General features: G+C 38.3%; 4 protein-coding genes across 6 annotated transcripts in view; 1 reads left to right on the top strand and 3 right to left on the bottom strand.

Moving 5' to 3' along the window:
• Positions 1 to 2,792, bottom strand: part of LOC146525853 (frizzled-3-like) — a 33,097-nt gene extending 30,305 nt beyond the window's left edge. Inside the window, exons 1-2 of one of the 3 annotated variants that reach the window (XM_085168276.1) lie at positions 2,542 to 2,792; positions 756 to 1,607 (exon numbers count right to left, since the gene is read on the bottom strand). In XM_085168276.1, the coding sequence (XP_085024402.1) occupies positions 756 to 1,181 (426 nt within the window). In that variant the 5' untranslated portion in view covers positions 1,182 to 1,607; positions 2,542 to 2,792. Of the gene's footprint in view, positions 1 to 755; positions 1,608 to 2,190; positions 2,519 to 2,541 lie in introns of those variants that run through there. The other 2 variants (XM_085168282.1, XM_085168291.1) reach the window with 2 other exon arrangements.
• Positions 2,793 to 3,493: 701 nt separating this feature from the next.
• krtcap3 (keratinocyte associated protein 3) lies at positions 3,494 to 7,473 on the bottom strand. The gene is made up of 6 exons (XM_085168399.1): positions 7,344 to 7,473; positions 5,797 to 5,981; positions 5,113 to 5,172; positions 4,812 to 5,009; positions 4,548 to 4,682; positions 3,494 to 4,297 (listed from the first exon to the last, which is right to left on the bottom strand). Exons 1-6 carry the CDS (start codon positions 7,354 to 7,356, stop codon positions 4,226 to 4,228), a joined length of 663 nt encoding a protein of 220 aa, XP_085024525.1. The 5' UTR covers positions 7,357 to 7,473; the 3' UTR covers positions 3,494 to 4,225.
• Positions 7,474 to 8,689: 1,216 nt separating this feature from the next.
• On the bottom strand, positions 8,690 to 19,069 carry LOC146525855 (nuclear receptor-binding protein-like). The gene is made up of 18 exons (XM_085168335.1): positions 18,892 to 19,069; positions 17,943 to 18,312; positions 17,645 to 17,767; positions 17,348 to 17,449; positions 17,117 to 17,206; positions 16,849 to 16,889; positions 16,649 to 16,743; positions 15,911 to 15,994; positions 15,235 to 15,290; positions 15,051 to 15,149; positions 13,963 to 14,095; positions 13,531 to 13,621; positions 13,092 to 13,142; positions 12,608 to 12,743; positions 12,449 to 12,502; positions 12,263 to 12,326; positions 10,129 to 10,184; positions 8,690 to 9,856 (listed from the first exon to the last, which is right to left on the bottom strand). Exons 2-18 carry the CDS (start codon positions 18,177 to 18,179, stop codon positions 9,797 to 9,799), a joined length of 1,572 nt encoding a protein of 523 aa, XP_085024461.1. The 5' UTR covers positions 18,180 to 18,312; positions 18,892 to 19,069; the 3' UTR covers positions 8,690 to 9,796.
• An 868-nt stretch (positions 19,070 to 19,937) lies between these two features.
• kctd3 (potassium channel tetramerization domain containing 3) overlaps positions 19,938 to 21,631 on the top strand; it is an 18,423-nt gene continuing 16,729 nt past the window's right edge. Inside the window, exons 1-2 of the mRNA XM_085176930.1 lie at positions 19,938 to 20,369; positions 20,740 to 20,793. Of these exons, the coding sequence (XP_085033056.1) occupies positions 20,299 to 20,369; positions 20,740 to 20,793 (125 nt within the window). The 5' untranslated portion in view covers positions 19,938 to 20,298. The remainder of the gene's footprint in view (positions 20,370 to 20,739; positions 20,794 to 21,631) is intronic.

Genomic DNA, 21,631 nt, shown 5'->3' on the forward strand with positions numbered 1-21,631 from the left:
CAGATAGCACCTTTTGTCTCTCAGCTACTACTCAGAGTGCCTGTGTGACAATGCAATATGCATTCATCATCTGTCTCTACGTGGAACGGCTTTCGGTACTGTCCAGAGTACCTGTGTGTTACTGTAGCTGGATGATAAAGGAAATAGGTAAATTGCACACCTGTTTTTGGTTCACAATTTGGGTAGAGTTGTGTTTGCAAATAATGCACAATTTTCCTTTATACTTTGATTAAGGAAATAAAAATCATTAAATTGCCTGGGAACACCTCGGGGTTCCCCACGAGGAGCTGGAAACATTGATTGTGACAGGAACATCTGCACAGATCATTTAGCCTGCAGCCATCTGACTCCAGATAAACAGTGAAACATGGAAGATAGATGGATGAATAAATAAACTGCCCAAGTTGGTTTATTTCACTGACCATACAAAAATACCTTTACTTGACAATGATGCTCTTTATACTGTGTGTGAAATCCTTTTGTCCTGAGCCTGACATCACACCACAGTGTGAAACTACCAGCTGTTGCTTTGTAGCCATTTAGCATTTTACACCTTGTTAACAAGACCTGTGCTACATGTTAGGACAATCTATAATAAAAAAAACCCCGCAAAATCCCCCCCCCCCCCAAAAAAAACCCCCAAAACAAAACATGTAATCTCAAATCTCTAATTTACTGCATCAGCTAACCAATTTCCCTGTGTATTGTGACACAAATGGACTCTCACACACAGACACACACATATATAAGCATACCTCCATTGCTAGTGCAGCAGTCTGCTGGTCATAGTGGTTCAGAAGATTGGGCATGAATGTTGTGTTGTAAGGCAGATCCTGGCACATTCTCAGTCTGATGGGCTCACAGGTAAACTCACTGTGGCTCTCGATGGACTCCAAATGAATGGCATAGGCAGGTGTAACCAGGGAGAAGACCAGCAGGAAGACAGGCATGAAGAAATAATGGATTGGAAACCTTAGTATGCAATCCGTCGTTGCAGTTTTTGGAAAGGTGTCTCTTACGTATCCTCTTCCAAGAGGTGTTTGCATCTTAAATTTAGACATGTCTCCACAGCATCTCAGGGCAACGATATTATAATGCAGTAAACCATTACACAGGCAATCTGTGAAGGAATTAGGTCCATTTTTTGTCCCAGTAGTGGTGCTAAAGCAATAGATCCACATTAGAGAACGAAAAATCCACAAAATGGGTACGCTCCCGTATGGTGCTGCTCTTTCTCACAGTCTTCACATTTGCCAGCAACTGTTGTATGAGCTCTTCTGGGTCTGAACTGTCACTTAAAAATCATCATATGATTTCCCTCCACCTCCTGATGGTTCCATTGTCAAAAACAAATCCCACCTCCAAACGGAGAGTATGTCCCACTCTCAACCTTCTGCTGGAGGTCTCTTTTATACTTCTTTCTCCCTTGAAAATGTTCAGCTTCTTAATTCATTTCCAGACACATTTCAAAGAACAAACCAACCCTTTCTATGACAAATAACATGGAAATTGTTTTGTTGTTGTTGTTTTTTTAATTCATTAGCCAGAGAAAATTTTGTTATTTCAAAAATAAATTGCCACACTGGTTTAGATCCATCAAGCAGGTCCTGCAGAATAAAAACACAAAGAAAGCTTTAATTAAAATCTGGTATTGTCCCTCACCAGCCACACCCTACTCTATACAGCGTCGAGGTTTAAATATCTCATAAAATCCACTAATATGTGTAGGATAGTTGTGTGTGATACTAGTGATAGTATAATTTAGAGATAGTGTCTTGGCTTGTCTCTGTGTTTTTAGTGCTTTTCGTCTATGAGTGTTTTGTCAGTGTGTGTTTACGCTGCAGACAACTGAAAACACGTTCAAAGCAAACCTCGGTAGTTACTCTCGTTCAAAGCCGCTAATGCGAACGTTACACCTGCAGAACATCTGACACTCCCCCCGCCCCCCATTGCCGTGTTTGTGAGAGGTTGGCCGGGCAACAGTAACGCACACCTGCGATGTTTCACACGCGCACACAGTAAACTTCAGATACGCATCATTCAAATAAAGCAGAACCCGGCATCGCGCCTTTTAATTCGCACGTGCTTGAATTGCTCCCAGTCGGTCGTTAGGCACGAGCTAACTTGCTTCAACGCTCATAGCTAGCTAGCGTTATCGCTATTAAATTGGTAACTACTTCAAGCGAGCACCTGTGTAACCGTGGGGCACTGCCCTTAACGTTAGCTTCCTTCTCCTCCACGCCGGGTGGAAAAGCTGGCTGTTTTTAAAGGGGGCACAAATCTTTAAAGGTTTGCTTCAGTGCGGCATCTTCGCCGCGTTAAGGCAAAGCGCTCATGCGGTGGTGACACGCCAGGATCACAGCCTATCAATCCGTTTGTCACCGCAGTGTCTTCAGCCCAGCAGCAGTAGTAGGGCGCTTCTAGAGCACGGTTCCTCTAATTAAAGCATTTTCCTTGAAGTCTGCCTGCCTTGCTCGTGAACACTCAATTATGAGTCGGCAGCACAGTTACGGTCTAACATTACAGTAATAAATGATTTACCTTGTGTGTAAAACACCGAGCGGTCCTCTGCTCCACCGGCTCCGTTCACTGCAGCAGCTCGTTTGTTTCCCTGTTTGCAGCTGGTTTGACTGCGGCGCGCAGTCGACATGTCGGGACCGCGGAGTCGACGTGACCGCGCAAAGACTCGACTAAATTGGCCCCACAGGAGTCTGTGCGTGTGGGCTTTCTGCAGATGTAAAACTAAATGGTACAAAACACCTCATGAAGACAGTGTGTTAAGTTTAGAAACAAAATGCATTGATTTTTTTTTTTTTTAAAAATCTGAATTGTAATGAGTTAAAAAAAAAAAAAAAAAAAATATTGTATTTGCCACAATTCAAACATGAAGCTAACAAACAACAAAGATTACTCTTTGTATTAATCTCGTGGTTTCATATAAGCCTATGTGTCCGGTGTGACACATGCAGATTTGTTTTGATTGTATCAGTCAACACAGTGTCAATATTTATCCCTGATAGCCTCAGGATTAGTGAGCTATGATTCGCTTCCACACGATTGAACATGCCAGTGGATTAACCGTTTCATGGTTGATCTGATCTGATCCCCTCTGTCGTTGAGTCAGTGTGTGCAGCTTAGACTGCTGGCCAACATTCTGGCTTTCACCTCCTAATATAACACTACTTAACATATAACCAGAGTACTGTAAATGCACAAAGACAGTCCAAGCACACAGCTTTAAGTCCACATTATGTTTAATTGATACAGAGTAAAGTATATGTGTGTGAAATGCATGGCCTTACAAAAATTCTGGACACTACTTAAAATGATTACTGCTTACTTCAAATGTATGACTACCAATAAAAAGTTTACTTTTTTAAAAAAGCATACTCAATTTAATCTCACTACAGTTTTAGTTTAAAATCTCTTTGAAACATGTTTTCTCAGAATTTAAGCAAAAAGCTGACAAATAATAATGTAATTAGAAAAAGAATATATAAAAACACTTTATAGTGCATATTAAATACAGTACAACCACATCAATGGGATGTTCAGCAAGCAAATAGGGTTCTCCATCCCAAGATACTCATTTCAGTTACCTTTACAATTATCTTTCAATACAACAAATTTCCAATTTACATAACATCTTCATCATAGGTTTCCAATTTGCATAAACAGCAAGACTTCATTTTCTGTGGTCCGCTGAAGGCATCTTAAATGCAGCACAGTGGATTAATTAATCTGTACAAACAGTAAAACACTAAACATATTGCGAAAAGCTATATGTCTCTGAAATAAGCATACATACTAAAACATACTTGAGTTAATCTAAAAACATTGTTGCTGGTTTTTCCTTCATGAACAAAGGTTTCATCGTATTGGCACACTTAAAACCCAAACAGTCAAGTAGGGGTACAGGACTGAAATCATTCTTTATATCTTACTTTGTACCTGTATATATTGTCACTTACATTGGCATGAACGCTGAATCCCATCAGTCAATAGGGGGTTTTTTTGTGATGTGTTCACTAAATTAACATTAATTAGGGAAACAAAGTGGAGCTGTGAGCAGCCAACTGTAGTAAACTCATTCCATTCCTGCACTACATTACTGGAGTAACACTACCCTAAATGACTGTAGAAGAAATAGTTCAGTCTGTGCAGAGATGCAGTCATGCTTTTTGGGATTTAGCCTTCTTAGATGTGCTTGCTACTTGTTGTTTAGTTACAGTTTGGGATTCGCACGCTCTCCAATCAGGTGTCGGCTGTGAGGAGAGCACTCGGCCTCTTCCTCCAACTAGAACAGAAAATGACACAAAAGACGAGGCATGATGAGACGAGTATGAGTGGTTTTGGTTTTTGTAATATGACAGAGTAAGCGCGGATGTCTACAGGTAGCCTTTATTTAAAGGATGGCTGTGTGAGAAGGAGTAACAATGAATAACTTCTGTGTCTGAATTAGACCAAGTATGTGTGTGTGTGTTTGAGTCACACACCAAAGTTATACCCCTCAAGCATATCCATCTGGCCCACACAAAGATACACACCTGCTCTTTGATGTAGTTGTTCTTGTAGGGTGGCAGCCCCCTGAGAGCCAGTCCCACCATGAAGCACCACACTGACAGTCCTACTTCAACTGCCGAAAACACTGCACAGGGGATCCACAGAGCCAGGGTGGTGTCCTGAGAGATGGGAGGTGGTGGAAAGGAGAAAATGTGAGATAAATGTTGATCCTTTCTCATGTCATGCTTTAAAAAATAAAATAAAATCATGTTTTACACTGAGGGAAGGGGAGGGGACTTCAAACTCACATAGATCCTTGTAGTATCAAATGGACATCGGACACCAACAGGTGACCGAGCATTGATGGGCACCTGTGTGTCACTGCAACCGACCATCAAACCCTTCCCATCGTGGGCAATTGTGACACCAATGGCAAAGAGAAGTCCGACACAACATGCTGCTGAGAGCAAAGCATTCAGGATTGATGCAGTCAGGAGGCCTATATGCTGAAAATAGATAGTACAAAGAAATTACATCTATGAGGGGATGTGTACAGTGTCAGTGACTGAAGTGATCGTATTGGTAGCTGAAGTCAAATTAAATTCTTACCACTTTGAGCACATTAAGGTTCCTTGACACCACAATGGCAATAATCCCAGTTGCAATACTCTGTAACATTCAAATCATGAGATAGGATGAGATCAGTCTTTAAGCTTTGCACAGTACAGGGTTTATTAAGTTACCAGCAATTAAATGAATGCATTAAATCCTGTAGAAGAAGAACTTAAAATTTAAAAACAAACAGGCTCTTTAACAGAAGTTAGGCCCATTATTGAAAAGTAAAAAATATCTGGTAACTTCTACTTTGTCTTACTTGTACACTCTTAAAATATGAAAGGAAACAAAGTTAATATCTTCTTATCCCCAACAAGTTTATGTGGTACATGACTGTAATTGTAATGAGGTCTGCCCCGAAGGGACAAGTAGCTGTTTTGAAGAACCGGCTCTCCTGTAATCAGCAAGTTCAGTCTTGATTGTTTAGAAACATACTCAACACTATCACTGAGGTAAAGTTAGAAAAAAAAAATGTTCTTTTGATGTTCTCATGCATCAAACAAACGGAACTGCTGATATAAATGTGATTGCAGATAGCTCTGTGTGATAAAAAACTTTAAAGTAAAATGTTTCGATGAAGGCAGAAACTCCTAGAGGTTTAATGTTGCTTGGTTCACAACATGCTCATTTGAAGTGCCAAGTTGACTTTAAAACACAAAAAGAAAACCACTGACTCACCAGCAAGCCCGAGGTGACGGAGATGATGTTGGTCACGGTGTATTCAGTAGAAATTTGCTGGCTGGGTTTGGAAATGTGGCGGAGAATGCTGCCATGGACAATGGCGCCAAAGATGAAGTTTATATGGCCGATGATTATAAGGGCCAACCCCTTTCTCATCAGCCTCCTTGGCCCTTTGTCCTTATCTGAAAGTAAAACTTTCGATTATTAACTGGCACGTACAGAAAGGTAACAGTGGGTGGTTTGACTGTCAATATAACTTATGGGAGATGAATCTACCTATTCCATACAAAAACAATAGACTTGTTATATCACATAAAAACGCTGTCCAGTCTCGGTTTTGCTAAAATTACAACAATCTCTAGAATGAAACCTACTGTGACACTCAGGCCTGGAGAAAGGCCTCCATCCTGGCTTCCTATACATTTTAGAATTGATTTTACGGTTATTTTAATGCTTGTCTCAGTTTGGCCCCCGGTTACTTCCGCTGACCCCAGATTAGCATACTTGCAGATGACCATACTTTTGTCATCAGGGCCTTTTGTCTTTAGACTACCTGACGATATCAGGCTTGCAGAATCAGGGACTTCCTTTAAATTGCTTCTTAAAACTCATTCTAACAGACCTAATTTTACATGTTTCTAGTACACGTGAACTATTTTATTTTCTATCTAGCAAATTCATTACTTCATGTATATATTCTTTTTGTTGTATGCGTGGCATTCAGATTAAACCTACCCTTTGAGTATTACTCGCCCACAGTTATGTCAGAGAACCTGCTTTTAACTGTAGAATATAAATTATGTATTTTTTTACAGCTTCACAATTAAAAAAATATTTATAAATAAATGACTTGGATAATATGCATACAAAGCCGATAAATCGGTTAATCAACCTGTCAGCTCTCTCTGGTGGACAAACGAAGTACTTTAATGTTAATGCGGTTTCTTTTGACAAAACAATCTGAGCAGAAAGCTAAAACAGCTAACACTGTGTGGCTGTCCAGCTCTTTGCGTCTCTCTTCACAATGTAATGTCTGTAAAGTCTCACCCATTTCTTTAACCCTTTTATCGACCCATTTACCTCTTCGTGTGTTTTATACACATGTGGTGAAAACTGCCCCCCAACCAAAACATTTATTATTATTATTATTATTATTAAACATACATTCTGTACGTTAACGAGTAACAGCAAACACGGGTGAAACAAGAACTGTGAGTGACCACTGGGCCAGAGATTGGAGTTAGCGCGGACAAACGTGCTTCCTTTTACTCGATTCTCGATCACTTATTCGAGTTGCCATCACTTCTCTGATTGTTTAAAAAGCCAATTTCCACTATTAATAAGTTAAAATAAAGCAATAGAGAAACTGGTGGCTACTATATAGATTAGGCAAACTTTTGCAAATGAATCCACACAGCAGCTGTAGGCCTGGTGGTCAGGTATATACCCGCAGGTAAGATGGAAAATAACAGCGGGAGGAAGTCGTTACTATGCAGTCTACGGTGGTTTTTACAGCACCTGAATACAATCACAGGCAAACTCACCAAAAGTGCACATCTCTCTGCAGGGAACAACGTTTTTCTGTGAATAATGTCCAGAGTTTTCGGGCTACAGTTCAACAGCACGATAGCAGAAACTCCAAACCACACGTACGGCCCTATATTACTTCCTGTATGACGTCATCGATCTCACCTGTGTATTATCTGCACCTCCGTGGACGCGGAAGGGCGCAGCAGTCATTTCCGATTATTCATTGCATCTTTGTTGTGTGTAATTGTCACTAATAGTGTATCCGGCACAAAACTGTGAAACTCTGATTCGCAAATGACTCCAAAAACACAAAGTCATGATGCAGTTCACACATTTATTCGTAAGAACCAGTATTCTTTGAAATACAAAATGTAGGAATTTCAAAATATAACCAAAAGCTGGTATCATGGAGTAACTGGCTAAAGCTGCACACCCTGTACAATAACTTATTAACCAGTTTCATCACAAACTGGCTGGAAAGGTACAAAAGTAAGAGAGAACAGAGGTGCAGGGGAGAGAGAGTCAGTATAAAACTCAGGTGCATCACATTGGAGGTTTTTTTTTTTAAACCACTTCTACATGTGGTGCATTTACATTCTCCTGGCTGGCATGAGAACAACTCTTTGGAAAATACAACCTTGCCAGTTCACAAACACACATGCAGACAGTGGAAAATAATGGAATAGGACAGAACACTTATGTACAAAAGAAGGTGGGACAGAAAAAGTGACCTGAACTTGGTGAAAAAGACCACTGAAATCACTGGATTATTATCTCAACAGAGAGGTGTACAGCTTAAATATTATAGCTCAATAACCAGCATTGGATTAAATATCAGTCTGAAAGTGCAAACAACTTTTCATCGGATTGCTAGACCAGTTACAATACACTTAGAAGTATATTTTTAATAAAATACCAGCACAGCAGAAGTTATCGTACGCAACAGTTGTTTTTCTAGCAATTTTACTACCTGTTTAAGTTCCTAAATTGTTTGAGCTTTCAGACAGCAGTACCAGTAGTTCAAAAAGAGTTTTGTGCCACAATGTCACCAAAAGGCCACAATTAACTCCCTGGTCACAACACAGGTCTAAACAAGACCTGTATGATGTAAAAGGTGTTTACTCAAGTGTCTGTGCTCAATGCAACAGGTCCGAGTTTTAGCAAAAATCACTGTTTAACAAAGAAAACAACGGAAACACAACGGGTTGTGTATTGGCTGAGACTATCAGCGTGGTGTCTGTGCTGTTGCTGTAAACAAATAAAGAAAAACACATGCTATTTCAGATTAACATGTATAAAACACACAAAGAAAAGCCAGGGTCATCTCTCTACAAGATATGGCAGATGAGTTTAGTACACAAGTCTCTCTGAACAACTTAAGGGAAGAGTACCGTGTGCGAACCCAACAAGCAGCAAATGGTAAAACCAAACAACATAAAAACAATATGAAAAGAGGAATTACAGGCAAGAGTGCCTACAGTAAAGCAAACCCATAAAAAATAAAAGAGAAATTCAGTAACACTGAGTTCACAGTATCTTAAAGTAACCAAGAGATCATCTTTCAGAGAAAGAGGGTAAGATGGCTTCTCAAAATGTGAAATGCACACACATTTTGTTGTGTACCAAAGGCCTTTTAAATTACATAGATTTTTTTTTAAACTATCAAGTGAAATAAAACAAGTGTCTGTTATCCAGTTTCAAACTATTCTACATATTTAACCCAACAGGCACTTGGTTGGTCTAACAAACACTGAGATTCAAAGAGGTGGGAATGCTCTATCATGTAACGAGGAGCCAAACGAGAAGAAACTGATGTAAGTTGTTTTCTAGATTTCCTTGGTGTGGAAACGCATCCCTCCACCTCCCTCCAAGTCACAATTTTGCTGACTGTCCACAGGTGTTAGATTCTACTGTAAAACAGGAGCAAGAAAACCATGTGACTCTTAAAGGCCAGAATGAGGTCTGATGAAGTTTTACACCATCTCCTCCCAGAACACAAACAGGCCAGGCAAATCATTATGTAAACACCCTGCCCTGAAATACAACTGTGAGGAAAGTGTAGCTTTCAATATAAAACTGCAACTAAGTGTGTTAAACTTGATCAATGTTCCAGCACTGATTAAGTTTAGCTTGCAATTCGACATACCTAACTTAATAGCCAAATCATTCAAAAGGATCTGACATGAACATATTGTAGGCGTGTATGCATTTGACTTTTAAAATAAAAACTTCAAATTACTACTGGAGGTTTGCGTGGAGTCATCTGGCTTTACTTTTAATATTTGGGAGCTTTTAGGAAATGTTATTCCCTGAAGTAAGAAAGCGCTTCTCCTTTGGTCACATCATCGCTTAAGGCTTCGTTAAAAAAATAAAATAAAAATGAAACAAGCAAACCAGGTAGTCACTGTGTTGAGTAACAAAAAAGAACATGTAACAAGGCTGAGAGCGATGGTCTGGTAAGCCATTGCTAGTGAGGAACTTGGTTGAATGATTCTTCTAGTTGAATGGCTACTGTGCTTTGGTCCACCTGCAAAGAACATAAAGACAATGACAACAACCCAGGATGTTATAATCACACATACATACAAACAAATAAATATATAACAGAAACTGTGTCAGGAAGTAAGAAATGTTGGCAAAAAAGTAAAAAAAATGTCTCCGTGTGGGAGAGTATATTAATAATGATCAGCTGCCACTTACAAACACTGGAAATAAAACACACACACACACACACACACACACACACACACACACACACACACACACAATGATTTTTTTAAACACAGGAAAAAAACCCACCTCACTGATTAAGCCCAGCTGCACCAACTCTGCGGACAAATCTTGAAAGGTCTCATCTGAAACACATACCAATGTAGTTTGTAACAGTAATTCACAGTCACAACTTCAGCACACACACCCATGAAGCTAAAGCTAATAAAAGTGTTAAGTACCCCCACACACACACCACATAAGACGAATAAAAAAAAAAAACAACTACTCTGGTTGCTCTTTGCACCACTAAAACATTTTTGTGGTATGGCTGTGCATCTTTCAAATGTTATAAGGCAACAAGCATCTAGTATTGAGAGTGCCGGAAGAGATTTATCAAATTAGAAGAAAAGGACAAAAGTGGTTCTGCCAGGTCAAAAACTGTTAAACCATGTTTGTCTCTTTTTGAAGTCTTAGTATCTCCCAACTCTTCTTTCTACAGCCATAAAAAACTCAAATCTAATCTAGTTTTATCTAGTTTGTCAACATCTAATCCTGTTCTTTCTTTTTCACAGCAATATGTGACTGTACACACTGTTTACCTAAAAACTGGCAGAAAATGTCAGATAAAGGTGCTTACATAATTGCTAGGTTGCTCAGAATACATTAAGACATTGGTAAAATATTCAGAACAAAGTATTATCACAAATTCTGTTGCCTACTTCCTTCCAAGACCACCTGTTTGGTTAAAACCTAATGTTTTGAAACTTTTTCCTTTTTCTATAGTGGCTGCACTATTCTGTGCTTTGTGTGGTTTGTCATGGCCTGTCAATTTTTAATAACACAGCTGTCAATTTATAACTATACCAGGAATGTGGCTGGGACAACACAAGCTGCAGGAGGAGACAGAGGATCCAATAACTTTGACATTAACAAACACACCCGTGGGCCCCAGCTACGTGAAGAGGGGCTTGATATTCAAGTTCAGCGTGAGGCTTCCTCACTTGTTTGCTCCTTGTGGTCTGGTATTAAGTCATTTAACAAAATTAGCACCCATTTACCTTTAATGTAAACATGCTTTACTTGTATATATATGTTGTAGCAGGATTTAGCTTAACCATGCAAAATGCTAAGGTGGTGAAATCTGAGTGGTTCAATGTGAGTTAGGGTTTTCTGTCTTTAAAAAATATCCAAGACAGTTTGCAAGAACAACAAGGCGTGATTAGTAAGTGTGGGTGCGCATGGAGGTAAAGTTTCATCAAGTATTTCAGTGGCATTTGGGTGCAAGTGTCCAAAAGAAGACATATGGTGTGAGAAACAGAAAATGCTAAAGAGATAGAGTAAAGTGAATGCATGTAAGTATGTGACAAACTGAGTCTGTAAATGAGAGACAGGGGGATGAAAGCCCGGGAAGAGATGAGCAGACCTTGACACAGGAGGTGACAGCTGGCAGCTGCAGCCTTTCACAGGCCTGACATTCTCCACACGCCTGCAACATTACACATGCCTACCATACCTGTTTGTGCATGTGCATTAGACGCATTAGTATGTTATATTCTCATTTGCCTCCCTTCAAGCTTCTATTTGTCTTTCAAAAACTAGCAAAATAAAAAAAAAACAAAAAAAAAACTTTTCTTTTTCCATGATGAAGACTGATCAGATTTCAACCATCTAATAAAAGCACGTCAAATAAATGTTTAAAATAAGCACAAGATTTTCATGACACACAAGCGACAGCTAGTCTTCCAGCCTAAAATAGTCATGCACACTGTGTACATTGTGACGCCATTCAAGCTCTCTCTGGAACTTCACTCTCACTTTCCTACATGCCTCAGTACAAACACGTGGACACAGGGAGGGATACTCCATGTTAAAAGTAATAAAAATCACACTCAGATATTTACAACCTCGTCAACCTTGTTTACCAATACATGCAAATGGAATTCTATCATTAACCTTAAATCCAAACCTATCGACAAAATAGATATTCTTTATAAAAACCTCACTCTGAAGTCTGACATGTTTACATGTGAACCTCTACCAGAGGCCATTAAGGTTTAGCTGATGGAAATTTTAAATATTGTTTTTTTTGTGTGTTTATAAAGCAAGTCTTCCAAATTTTATATATTTGACCAACAACAGCGTTTAGCTTTTTCAAGCTCACTACACATGTGTCAGCGTGTCATATGAACTGATGATAAGATATGAAATATGTTGATCTTACGAGGTAACATGTCACAGCTTAGATGTCTATTCAGTTTATCCTCCATTTTCAGCAGTAATGTAAGCTAAAAGGACAGAAACAGATTGAGAAAAGGTTATTTTCATTTCATGTTGTTGCAGCAGGGTTGTTGTATTTTGAATTATTTTAAAAATAAAAAGAGAAAACTGCTAATGTTATAACTCTTACATGATACTTTGCTCCCTCTTCGACAGGCTCAAAGCTGCACTGCATCTGAATAATCTGCAGAAAAAGAAGAGCAGTCACAATAGAACTTTATGTGATGCGCTGTCTTCATTCAGTGGCCAGTTCAATGTCCATTATGCTGGTATAAGTTGTTTTACACACCTTCCGTGTCTCAAGCTCTGAAGGTTCAGGCGTTGGGGATTTGACTGGAGGGACGACTACAGGAGATTTAATAGTCTCCTTCTGAGCCTGATGTGGACAGGGCAGCCCAAATGCCGTCATTGGATAAATACCATTCCTGATCAAAAGAGAGAAAAAAGAAAGGAAAATGTGGAGAAAACATAAAAAAGAAACAAAGTGAACTGATAAGACAATGGAATAAGAATGGGAATTGGATAAATCAGTGTAATAAATATGGTTAATAGTTGAAGACAAAGGCCCAAAACACAACATTTTTTTTTTTTTTTTTTTTACAAATAATAGCCACAAAATCTAAGATACTGAAAATATTACATCACATCATATAGTACTTTAAAAGATAAGTGGAGGCAGTACAAAAAACAGTCAGATGGCCCACTACTGCCTCCTTGTGGCCAGACCCATTTTCCAGCATACACAGGGTTAATAGCAGCAGCTGTGCATTTACCTCACATCCTCCAGAAACTTGTCCAGCTCCAAAGCTGGAAACTGTGAAAGCCTACAGAAAAAAAGGGAATAGTACTTTTTTGAACCATTTGAGACAATATTTAATATATTATAATGATTAATGAAAAATACAAAAAAAACTAATATATATATATATATATATATATATATATATATATATATATATATATATATATATATATATATATATATATATATATATATATATATATATAATTTATATTTATTTATTTTTGGGGGGTTATTTGACAACCCTTCAGCTATTATATTGCTGAATAAACAGTATGTTCTACTACTAAACAACCTAGAGAATACTTTATATCACTGATGTTACTGCTATTTAAATAAGGTGCAAAATAAAAACATAATTTTAGATGTTCATTTAAACTACAACACGAATATCAGCCTTTGGCACTTACTTGAGCTGAACATCCTCTTTGGTCTCGGCAACAACCAGGTTTGGGTCCAGTTTCTTAGTGATCTCCTCGAGGGCATTCTCAGGAATCATGTCTGGGCAATTAAATTAACATAAAATTAAATATCTTTAAATTTACACTTGCATACATTCTTGTTGCTGCATCTGTTCAAGAGGCAGGAAATGACACCATTAGTCACACTAGCTTGCGACCTGTTTTGCTCAGTACCACACCACAAAAAGATGATAATGAATTAGCAGAAAAAAAGCTTATGAAACTTGCAGTGCAATATGTTTATCACACTGTTAACAATGCAGTTTAAAGTTATGTTTCTAAATTTGCTTGTTCAGTTTTTAAAAAAATGTCTTCTTCATGAGAGGTTTGCAAGTTTTAAGCCTGATAAAACTTTGTCTTTGCTGGGGGGAAGGGACTTACGTTGATGGCTGACAATACAGTGTGCAGCCAGCAGTTTTAAGAGCGGTACTTCAAAGAGAGCCTGGTTAAAAAGAAGCTCCCGGGCTGTAGGTCTGGCAAGAGGGTCACATTCCAGGCACTTCTGGATTAATTCCTATATAACATAAGAAAAAACCCAACAATTAGGTGATCTCCTGTGTGCAAGCACTTGGCAAAAGTGGGAAGGAAAAACTCTCTTTTAACAGGCAGAAAACATTTGGCAGAACCAGGAGAGGGAGGGGCATACATCTGCCGCAACCAGTTGAGGGTGAGGGAGGGAGGCAGGACAAAGGAAACAAAAACTATAATATACAGAAGAAATGGGAATGAGACAAAACATTTTTTGAGCATGCAATTTAATGAAAGTAATGTTTAAACTGAAACACCTCATCAAAAGTTTAGGACCACATGTTTAGGACCACAAGGCCAAATCTGTGCAAAAATGTGGATTCAATGTCATTTTCTGTCAGGTAGTCACACTGTCATGACGTTCTGATGGCGAAGGCAAAAAAAAAAAAAAAAAAAACGTTCCCTTTTTGAACTGCATAAACAGGGCCTCTCGCAGCACACCATCGCTGCTGAGGTGGGACGCAGTAAGACAGTCATTTGGAATTTCTTAAATGATCCTGAGGGTTATGGTTAATTGGAAGAACCAAAAAAATTTCACCAGCACTGAGCCGGAGGATCTAATTGGCTGTCGTTCAAGACACTGGATGGTCCTCAACCCAAGTTAAGGCTGTTACTGGTGCAGACTGCAGCCCCATAAACATCAGACAGCATCTGAGACTGAAGGCCTTCAAAAAAAATGGTGTGAGGTGCTTTTTCCTTCAGTGGAACAATGGAGCTTCAAGAGGTGCAGGGGTATCAAACAGCCACTGGTTATGTCCAGAAAAATGTTTTGTCTTACTCCCATTTCTTGTTGTAGTATGTTGAAGCTCTACTTGGAACCTTGTTAAGATCCAACCATGCAAAATATGATTTTTTGCCATTTTTTTAAGTGGTGTTAAACTTTTGATCACGACTGAATAAAGATGCTGACGCCTACAAACACACGATATACTGAATCTCACTCTCTGCAGTGGGTCCTCCAGTAACTGTATGGCATTGTTGATGGCCTCCTGAGAAACGTAAGAAGAGTCTCCATTCCCCTGAATCTCCAACAGTGCCATCTGCAACACATCAGCACTCATTAACAGACAGCTCTGGGAAACAGTTTAAGCTCTTATATATCATATACTATGGGTCCCATCTCACCTCTAAGGCACACATGCCAAAGGAGTAGATGTCTGCGGCTGTAGTAACATCAACATCTACAATGGGAAAAGACAGTATGTACATATATTACATCGTAATCTAGACTAAGACCTATGATCCAATAATCAAAAGTGCGTCTTTGACAGCACACCAGCTGACCAAAAAAAAACCCAAAAACCCCCAAAGCCAAAAAAAAAAAAAACAACCAGAAAAGATATTAATAAGAGCATACATGATCCTGTTGCATGAAGTACTTTGTGCCTGCAATTTCAATGGAAAAATAACTGTGCAATAAGCAAAAATATTAGAATAGGGCATAAGAATTTAGTATGCCTCCAAGGACCTCATCCTTACATTTTATATTGTTCTATTACTTTGATATTATATACATTTACATAAAATACTATTTGTATAGAAAAATACAAGCTTGCCATATTTTATTTAACAGAAAGGGTTTTTAAGAGAAAAACATGTACTCTCTTAAACTAAAGGAAAGAAAATGAAATATGGAACACCCTGACTTTTAATCATGTTAATATAATAAAAATATTTTTGTGAGAAAGCTAAAGTTCATGTGTTTAAACATGTTTTCCAACAGAGCTGTATCATAGGTATAAATTGCTAATATCAGTTATAAGAGAAAAATAATATAAGGTCTTATTTTGATTAAATCTACCTCCATATTCCGGAGCAAAGAAGTGCAAGTTTTTCTGTTCCTCGGTACAAGTCTTTACGTGGTTGTTAATGGTGTCTGGAGCAACTGCAAATGAGATAAGGACAATTATTTTCAGAATACACAGAAGGATGAGAGAAAAAGTAAGAAAAGTCTGAAAAGTAAGTATAGGATAGGAATAAGTAAAACTGTAAACTGAAAAAGAAATGAAAAAACAAAAACAAGAAAGATATGCGATGAAAAGATGAACCAAATTCAGAAACTAGCGATGTAAATATTACCTTCTGTTGTTTAAACTTTAGTGTGGGATTGTCTGGAGGCTTTGTGGTTACACTTGAGTCACTGTAGCCATATTTACACTCAGAAAATTGGTTTTCTAAACCACATTATGCACAACTTTTGTTCCCTCATATGATGTGCAGGACTGGTTTGTACAAGAACAAGGCAAAGATTTGACCATAATATAAGAAGTCTGAACTCCTCAAAGTCTATTTCCTGCTCAGCTTGCAAACTAAAAGCAATAACATGGGCTGTTTATTAAATATATATTTATCATTGGCAAGACTTGAACACTTGAACATTGTTTCTTGTTCTTTTGTACATAAAAATCACATAAATTTCATGTTTAATTCTACGAAAACTTTGGTTCTTAATCCATAATTTATTATAATTTGACTCCTTTACTGTTGCTTTACCTTCACTACCTAAAACGCAGGGGATGAAACCTGTGTAATTTTATACCTGATCCAATCTTGATGAGGCCGTTGTGCTGAATGAAGACAGTGTCACAGGTCAGGTTGCCATGGATGATGGGAGGATCACAGGAGTGAAGATAACTGCATATCAGAAAAAAAGAAAAAGAAATTACAAATACATACAATGTACTGGATTGCTATCAATGTGAGTGTATATTAAAATAAAAGAACATTTTTAAAAATGACCTTAGAGCTGAAAGAATCTGCGTGCACCATCTCTTCCAAGCCTGTAGGATCACACAATTTATCAGAGCAATTTCTAGTTGGGTTCCAAAATGGCTTGACATTTAACCAAAAAATATTACTAAAATTTTACTATAATATGAAAAGTACGCTTTGCTCCAGAAAGACAGTCCCACATTTTGGCTTTAAACACAGTTATTTTTTACCTTTAGAGAAGACTTTTCATATATTCTAGTACATATGCAGTATTATAAAGTCTTTTTTTTTTTACCTTTTCATTCATGGTCTTGTGATTCTTCTTTGTCTTTTTCAGAAACTGCTTCAAGCTTCCAGATGACATATATTCAGTAATAAAAATCACCTTAGGGAGATAAAGAAGTGTGTAGAAAACACAAAGGGAGACATTGTTCAAATGTAAACTGTGATTATTTCAGGGCAACAGTAATAATTCTTATGGAGTTGACAGAATATGAAACAATGTCTCCAAAAGCCTGAGACTCACCCTGGCCCCGTTGTCCTTTTTGTCAGCCCAGTATTTGTGAAACTTGACAATGTTGGCATGCTCCAAATGAATCAGGTTATCAAATACAGCCTCCACCTTTTCCTAAATCCAAGGAAAAAGGACAGAAAGCATAGCAGTTATAATAAAATAGTACAAAATGTTGCTTTTCCACTTGCTCATAGAGAGTTCCTGTAAAGTAGCGCCCGATGACATCACTCATAGAATTCAAAAAATGCCACAGCGTCACTATGAACTTTGTAACAATGTGCCTGATCACTTTGTAACAATGTGCCTCACCTCCAGCATTTTGAAATTTTTCCTCTCTGAGATCTTAACTTCATTCCAAACTACTTCCACTCCTTCTTCTGTGTCCATAGCCAAGTATGCAGCATCAATCCCTGGGACGTTACGCTGATTCACCTACATATAAAGGGAAGAGCGGCTCATGAGATCAGATGTTTTACTACCAAAATGAAGCAGAAATCAAAAACACCTTCCTCAAGTTTTGTGTTTTCATCATCTTTTTTTATTCTCTGCAGCATTTTGTTTTCATCTATGTCTCATTTTATAGTTTACCTCAATGTTCCACCCTTACCTCTTCTTTACGTTTCTGCCAGCGGCCACAAGGGCTCTCTTCCAGAATATATGATTCATCTTCACTTTCGTCCTCATCCTCTGTCGCTGAGATAGTACTAGGCTGAACAGAGGACACAGATGGAGACACAGAGGGTCCACTTTGTACCTGGTGGGTAGTACTGGACATGTTTCCAGATGTGAGCTCTGGCTTTCCCTCAGTACAGGGAGTTCCCCTCTCCTCTGACTCAGACATCATAACACACAGGTTCTGAGTTGAAACAAGTGACACAATGTCTCTTTTTTGTTTCTCCTATCTCTGTTTGAACGAGTCACACATCCATCTTCTTCTCAGGCAGGCTTTTCAACAACGTAGCGATCAGAAGGGAGGACTGTAAACAATAACACATATGTATAGAACGTGAGAGAGCTTCTATAGGGTTTCTTTTTATAACAAGGACAACGTGTTCTGAGAGGTAGAAGAGTTGAGAATCATTCACATTTATGTCCATATTGTGTGTTAATAACATCTGTATTGATTAAAAATGGCTGTTCAACATCCAAAGGTGTTTTCACGAAGAATGGATGAGTCGTTAGTGCTAATAAATTAGCTACAATTCTTTCCAAGTAGTAAGAAGTTAAGATGCATTCAGGATGCATTAGCAAAATTTGTAATTCACGTTTCCTCTCCGACTCTAGTTTCTTTACCTATAATTGTGTGTTTAAGTTACTAAGAGAGGAAGCCCTGCGCTTTACTGATAGCTTAGACGCAAAATGACATTACTGTTACAGGAGACTAAATAACTCGTGTAAGTGAACTTATTTGGTTAGGTTCCTGCTAGTGTTCAATGTTAGCTTAAAGTTCAACCACCCACTCCTTGGCTAACTTTCCCCAGGCTAACAAGCTAATGAAAGGTAAATAAACAGATTGCCAACATAAAAAGTTGAACAGCAACATACTAACGTCTTACCGTGGATCACGAGACCACCGCAAAGTTAACAAACAGCCCAGGGTTACATACTGATGAAAAAGCTGCAAAGAGACGGCAATATAAAAAATGTTAGTTCGCCATAAAAATGTTGCAGGGTTTCAAGTCCCTTTCGCACAGCATAAGTGGGAGGGGCGGGGCAACACTTGAGGAGCGCTTGCTTGCGCACAGAAAACGCAGAGCGGTGAGTACGTCGAATAACGCTATTTAAAAAAGTTACACAAAAAGGCTACATTATTTTTGTCCAAAGCACTAGGCCTGAGTTCGAAATTTAGCTGTGTCTGGATCCATATTTCCCCTCGATGTTGTGTGGGAGTGGTTAATATTTTTATCCGAACTTAACAACGCATGATCTAACAGACACACAAAGAAAGAAACAAAATGTTGTGTCCGATAAAACAAATTAAATAATAAAAAAGAAGAACAATATATAGATTTTTAAAATAAAAGCAAAAATTCTGTAGCTGCCGATTATAACTTCCTATATATATATATATATATATATATATATATATATATATATATATATATATATACTTTGATTTTGTTTTTACTCCATCACACGATCATTGAGGTTAAACACCATGAAAATTGTGTGATTATTTGAATTTGAGCTATTTCATATTCATGTAATCAGAAAATTCCGAGTTAGGTATCTTAAAATTTCAACCTACCAAGTATTTGGTTTTGTATTTATTTTTATGCTGCACTTTTTTTTTACCGTGCAAAATAAAATGCATTTTGCTTTGGCGACTTGTGTTGAACAACAATCCAGATAGATCCCTTAATAAGAGATACAAGTTCAAAAGTTCTCACTGGACATTGTAATTTCATATGTGCTTGTATGTCACACAACTATTTTAGTAATTAATTAAACGTACGTATCTCGTGCCGGTTAGCAATACTAAATTAATTATAAATTAAAAATAATTTTCCCCTTAAAACATTGTTTTAGCGATTGGTACTACGTGGTTTCATCGAAAGCGGAAGTTGCTAGAGGGGAACTCTCTTTGCTTTTTTTTTTTTTTTAGCTGGCTCGTACAGCTGTTTCACGTTGCTAAAATCCTGCGCAACCTAGTATCCACGATTTACATCTATGCAGTGATGCAAACAAGCGCGCAGGAAAATAAAGGAATTATTGTGTGGCTGCCTTTTTGATTAAAAAACACTCCCAGCCCGTCTTCGCTCACTATGCGGAGGCTTCGTGATAGCAACGCGGTTCACATAGGTCGTGTATAACGGATATTTTATGGAAGGTGGAAGCAGGAGAGGCTGTGAGGCTGAGGAGTCGGGGCATCAGCTGAGCTGGGGACTGGAGCGTTAGCAAGCTAGCCTTCGTGACAGAAACGTTCATAACGGAGCAGCGACTTTTCGCTGGTTCACTTCATCATGGCTACAAATGGAAACAGTTTAACGCCTGCGATGGGAGAGATCATTCAGTTAAACGTCGGTGGGACGAGGTAAGCTTCGTCAGTGGGACACCTCAAAAGATGATGGCAATTATTTGTGAAATTTGAGCTCCTGTGGGTAATGATGTGTGTTTACATGGACAAACAGCCACGGATGTAGCTCGAGTAGACACACCACACAAGCTTGTTTACTTGATCGTTACTCCTACTTTCTTACACACGAGGAATAATGTACACACTGAAAATACACAATATATCAGTTTCATAATAAAGGCAGTTTTTTCTTCTTCTTTTAGCCACACCAGTCATTGTTGTGACCACTAATTATACCTCTTGGTGGACAGATTGCCCAGTCATGATTTTAATGATGCAACTTTTTATTTTTTCACAATACTGTGTTTTGTTATAATTCATACTGCAGGTTCAGCACCTCCAGACAGACTCTGATGTGGATCCCAGACTCTTTCTTTTCAAGGTTTGTAAATGCTGCCAGACTCTTGTAAAACACATGGGATATATTTGGTTAATACACGGAGCTGATTGCGTTACTGCTCTTCCCTTACTGCTGCTACCAAATAAGAAGCTCTGCTTTAGATGTAAATTGTGTGACTTCTCTGTATTGTCTACAGCTGCTGTGTAGAAAATGATCTAAATGCATATAGCAGGCAGACTCAGTGAGAATATTACTATGCACTCATTCATATTACATAATTAATGTTAAGTATGGATGTTACATTATGTCATTTCTGCCCTACTTCATCCTGCTACAATCCCAGTGATGGTAAATATCAGGGGATTAGAAGTACTATTCACTATTACTGGAAAAAGGTTCATAATAAAGTAGTCCTCTGTGCAAAAGTGTTCAATGTAAATGTTATAACAAAGGTATTGGAATGTGAGGCTTTTTTAAAATCAGATTTTAGCCTTAGAGGGAATCCTACCCTCTAAGGCTAAACAGCTGATTGGGGCTAGTCAGATACCAGAGTCGTAACAAACTCAAAACACTGGACTGGCTCACAGTTTGACAACAGCTGACCAAGTAGTGTAAATGCCTGCCAAGGCACCTGTCTGTCTGCCCGTCTGTCAGTCTATCTGCTCTGCTGCCAGCTGTCTGAAGTTTTTTTTTTCATGCAGACTCTTTCAGCTTAATAGTCATAGTTAATAACAGCACACACTGATATGGTAATAATTTGTATTTCAGTGTCAACAGGCTAGCCAAGTGTTTGTTATTGTAAAATAATTGCTTGTAGTGGTGACACTGGTGGTAAGTGGAAATAGAGATGTGCTTTAGCTAACTGGAGAACTCTTGTGTG

This window comes from Neolamprologus multifasciatus, chromosome 1, assembly GCF_963576455.1.
Source record: "Neolamprologus multifasciatus chromosome 1, fNeoMul1.2, whole genome shotgun sequence".
In the NCBI taxonomy this organism is placed as follows: domain Eukaryota; kingdom Metazoa; phylum Chordata; class Actinopteri; order Cichliformes; family Cichlidae; genus Neolamprologus; species Neolamprologus multifasciatus.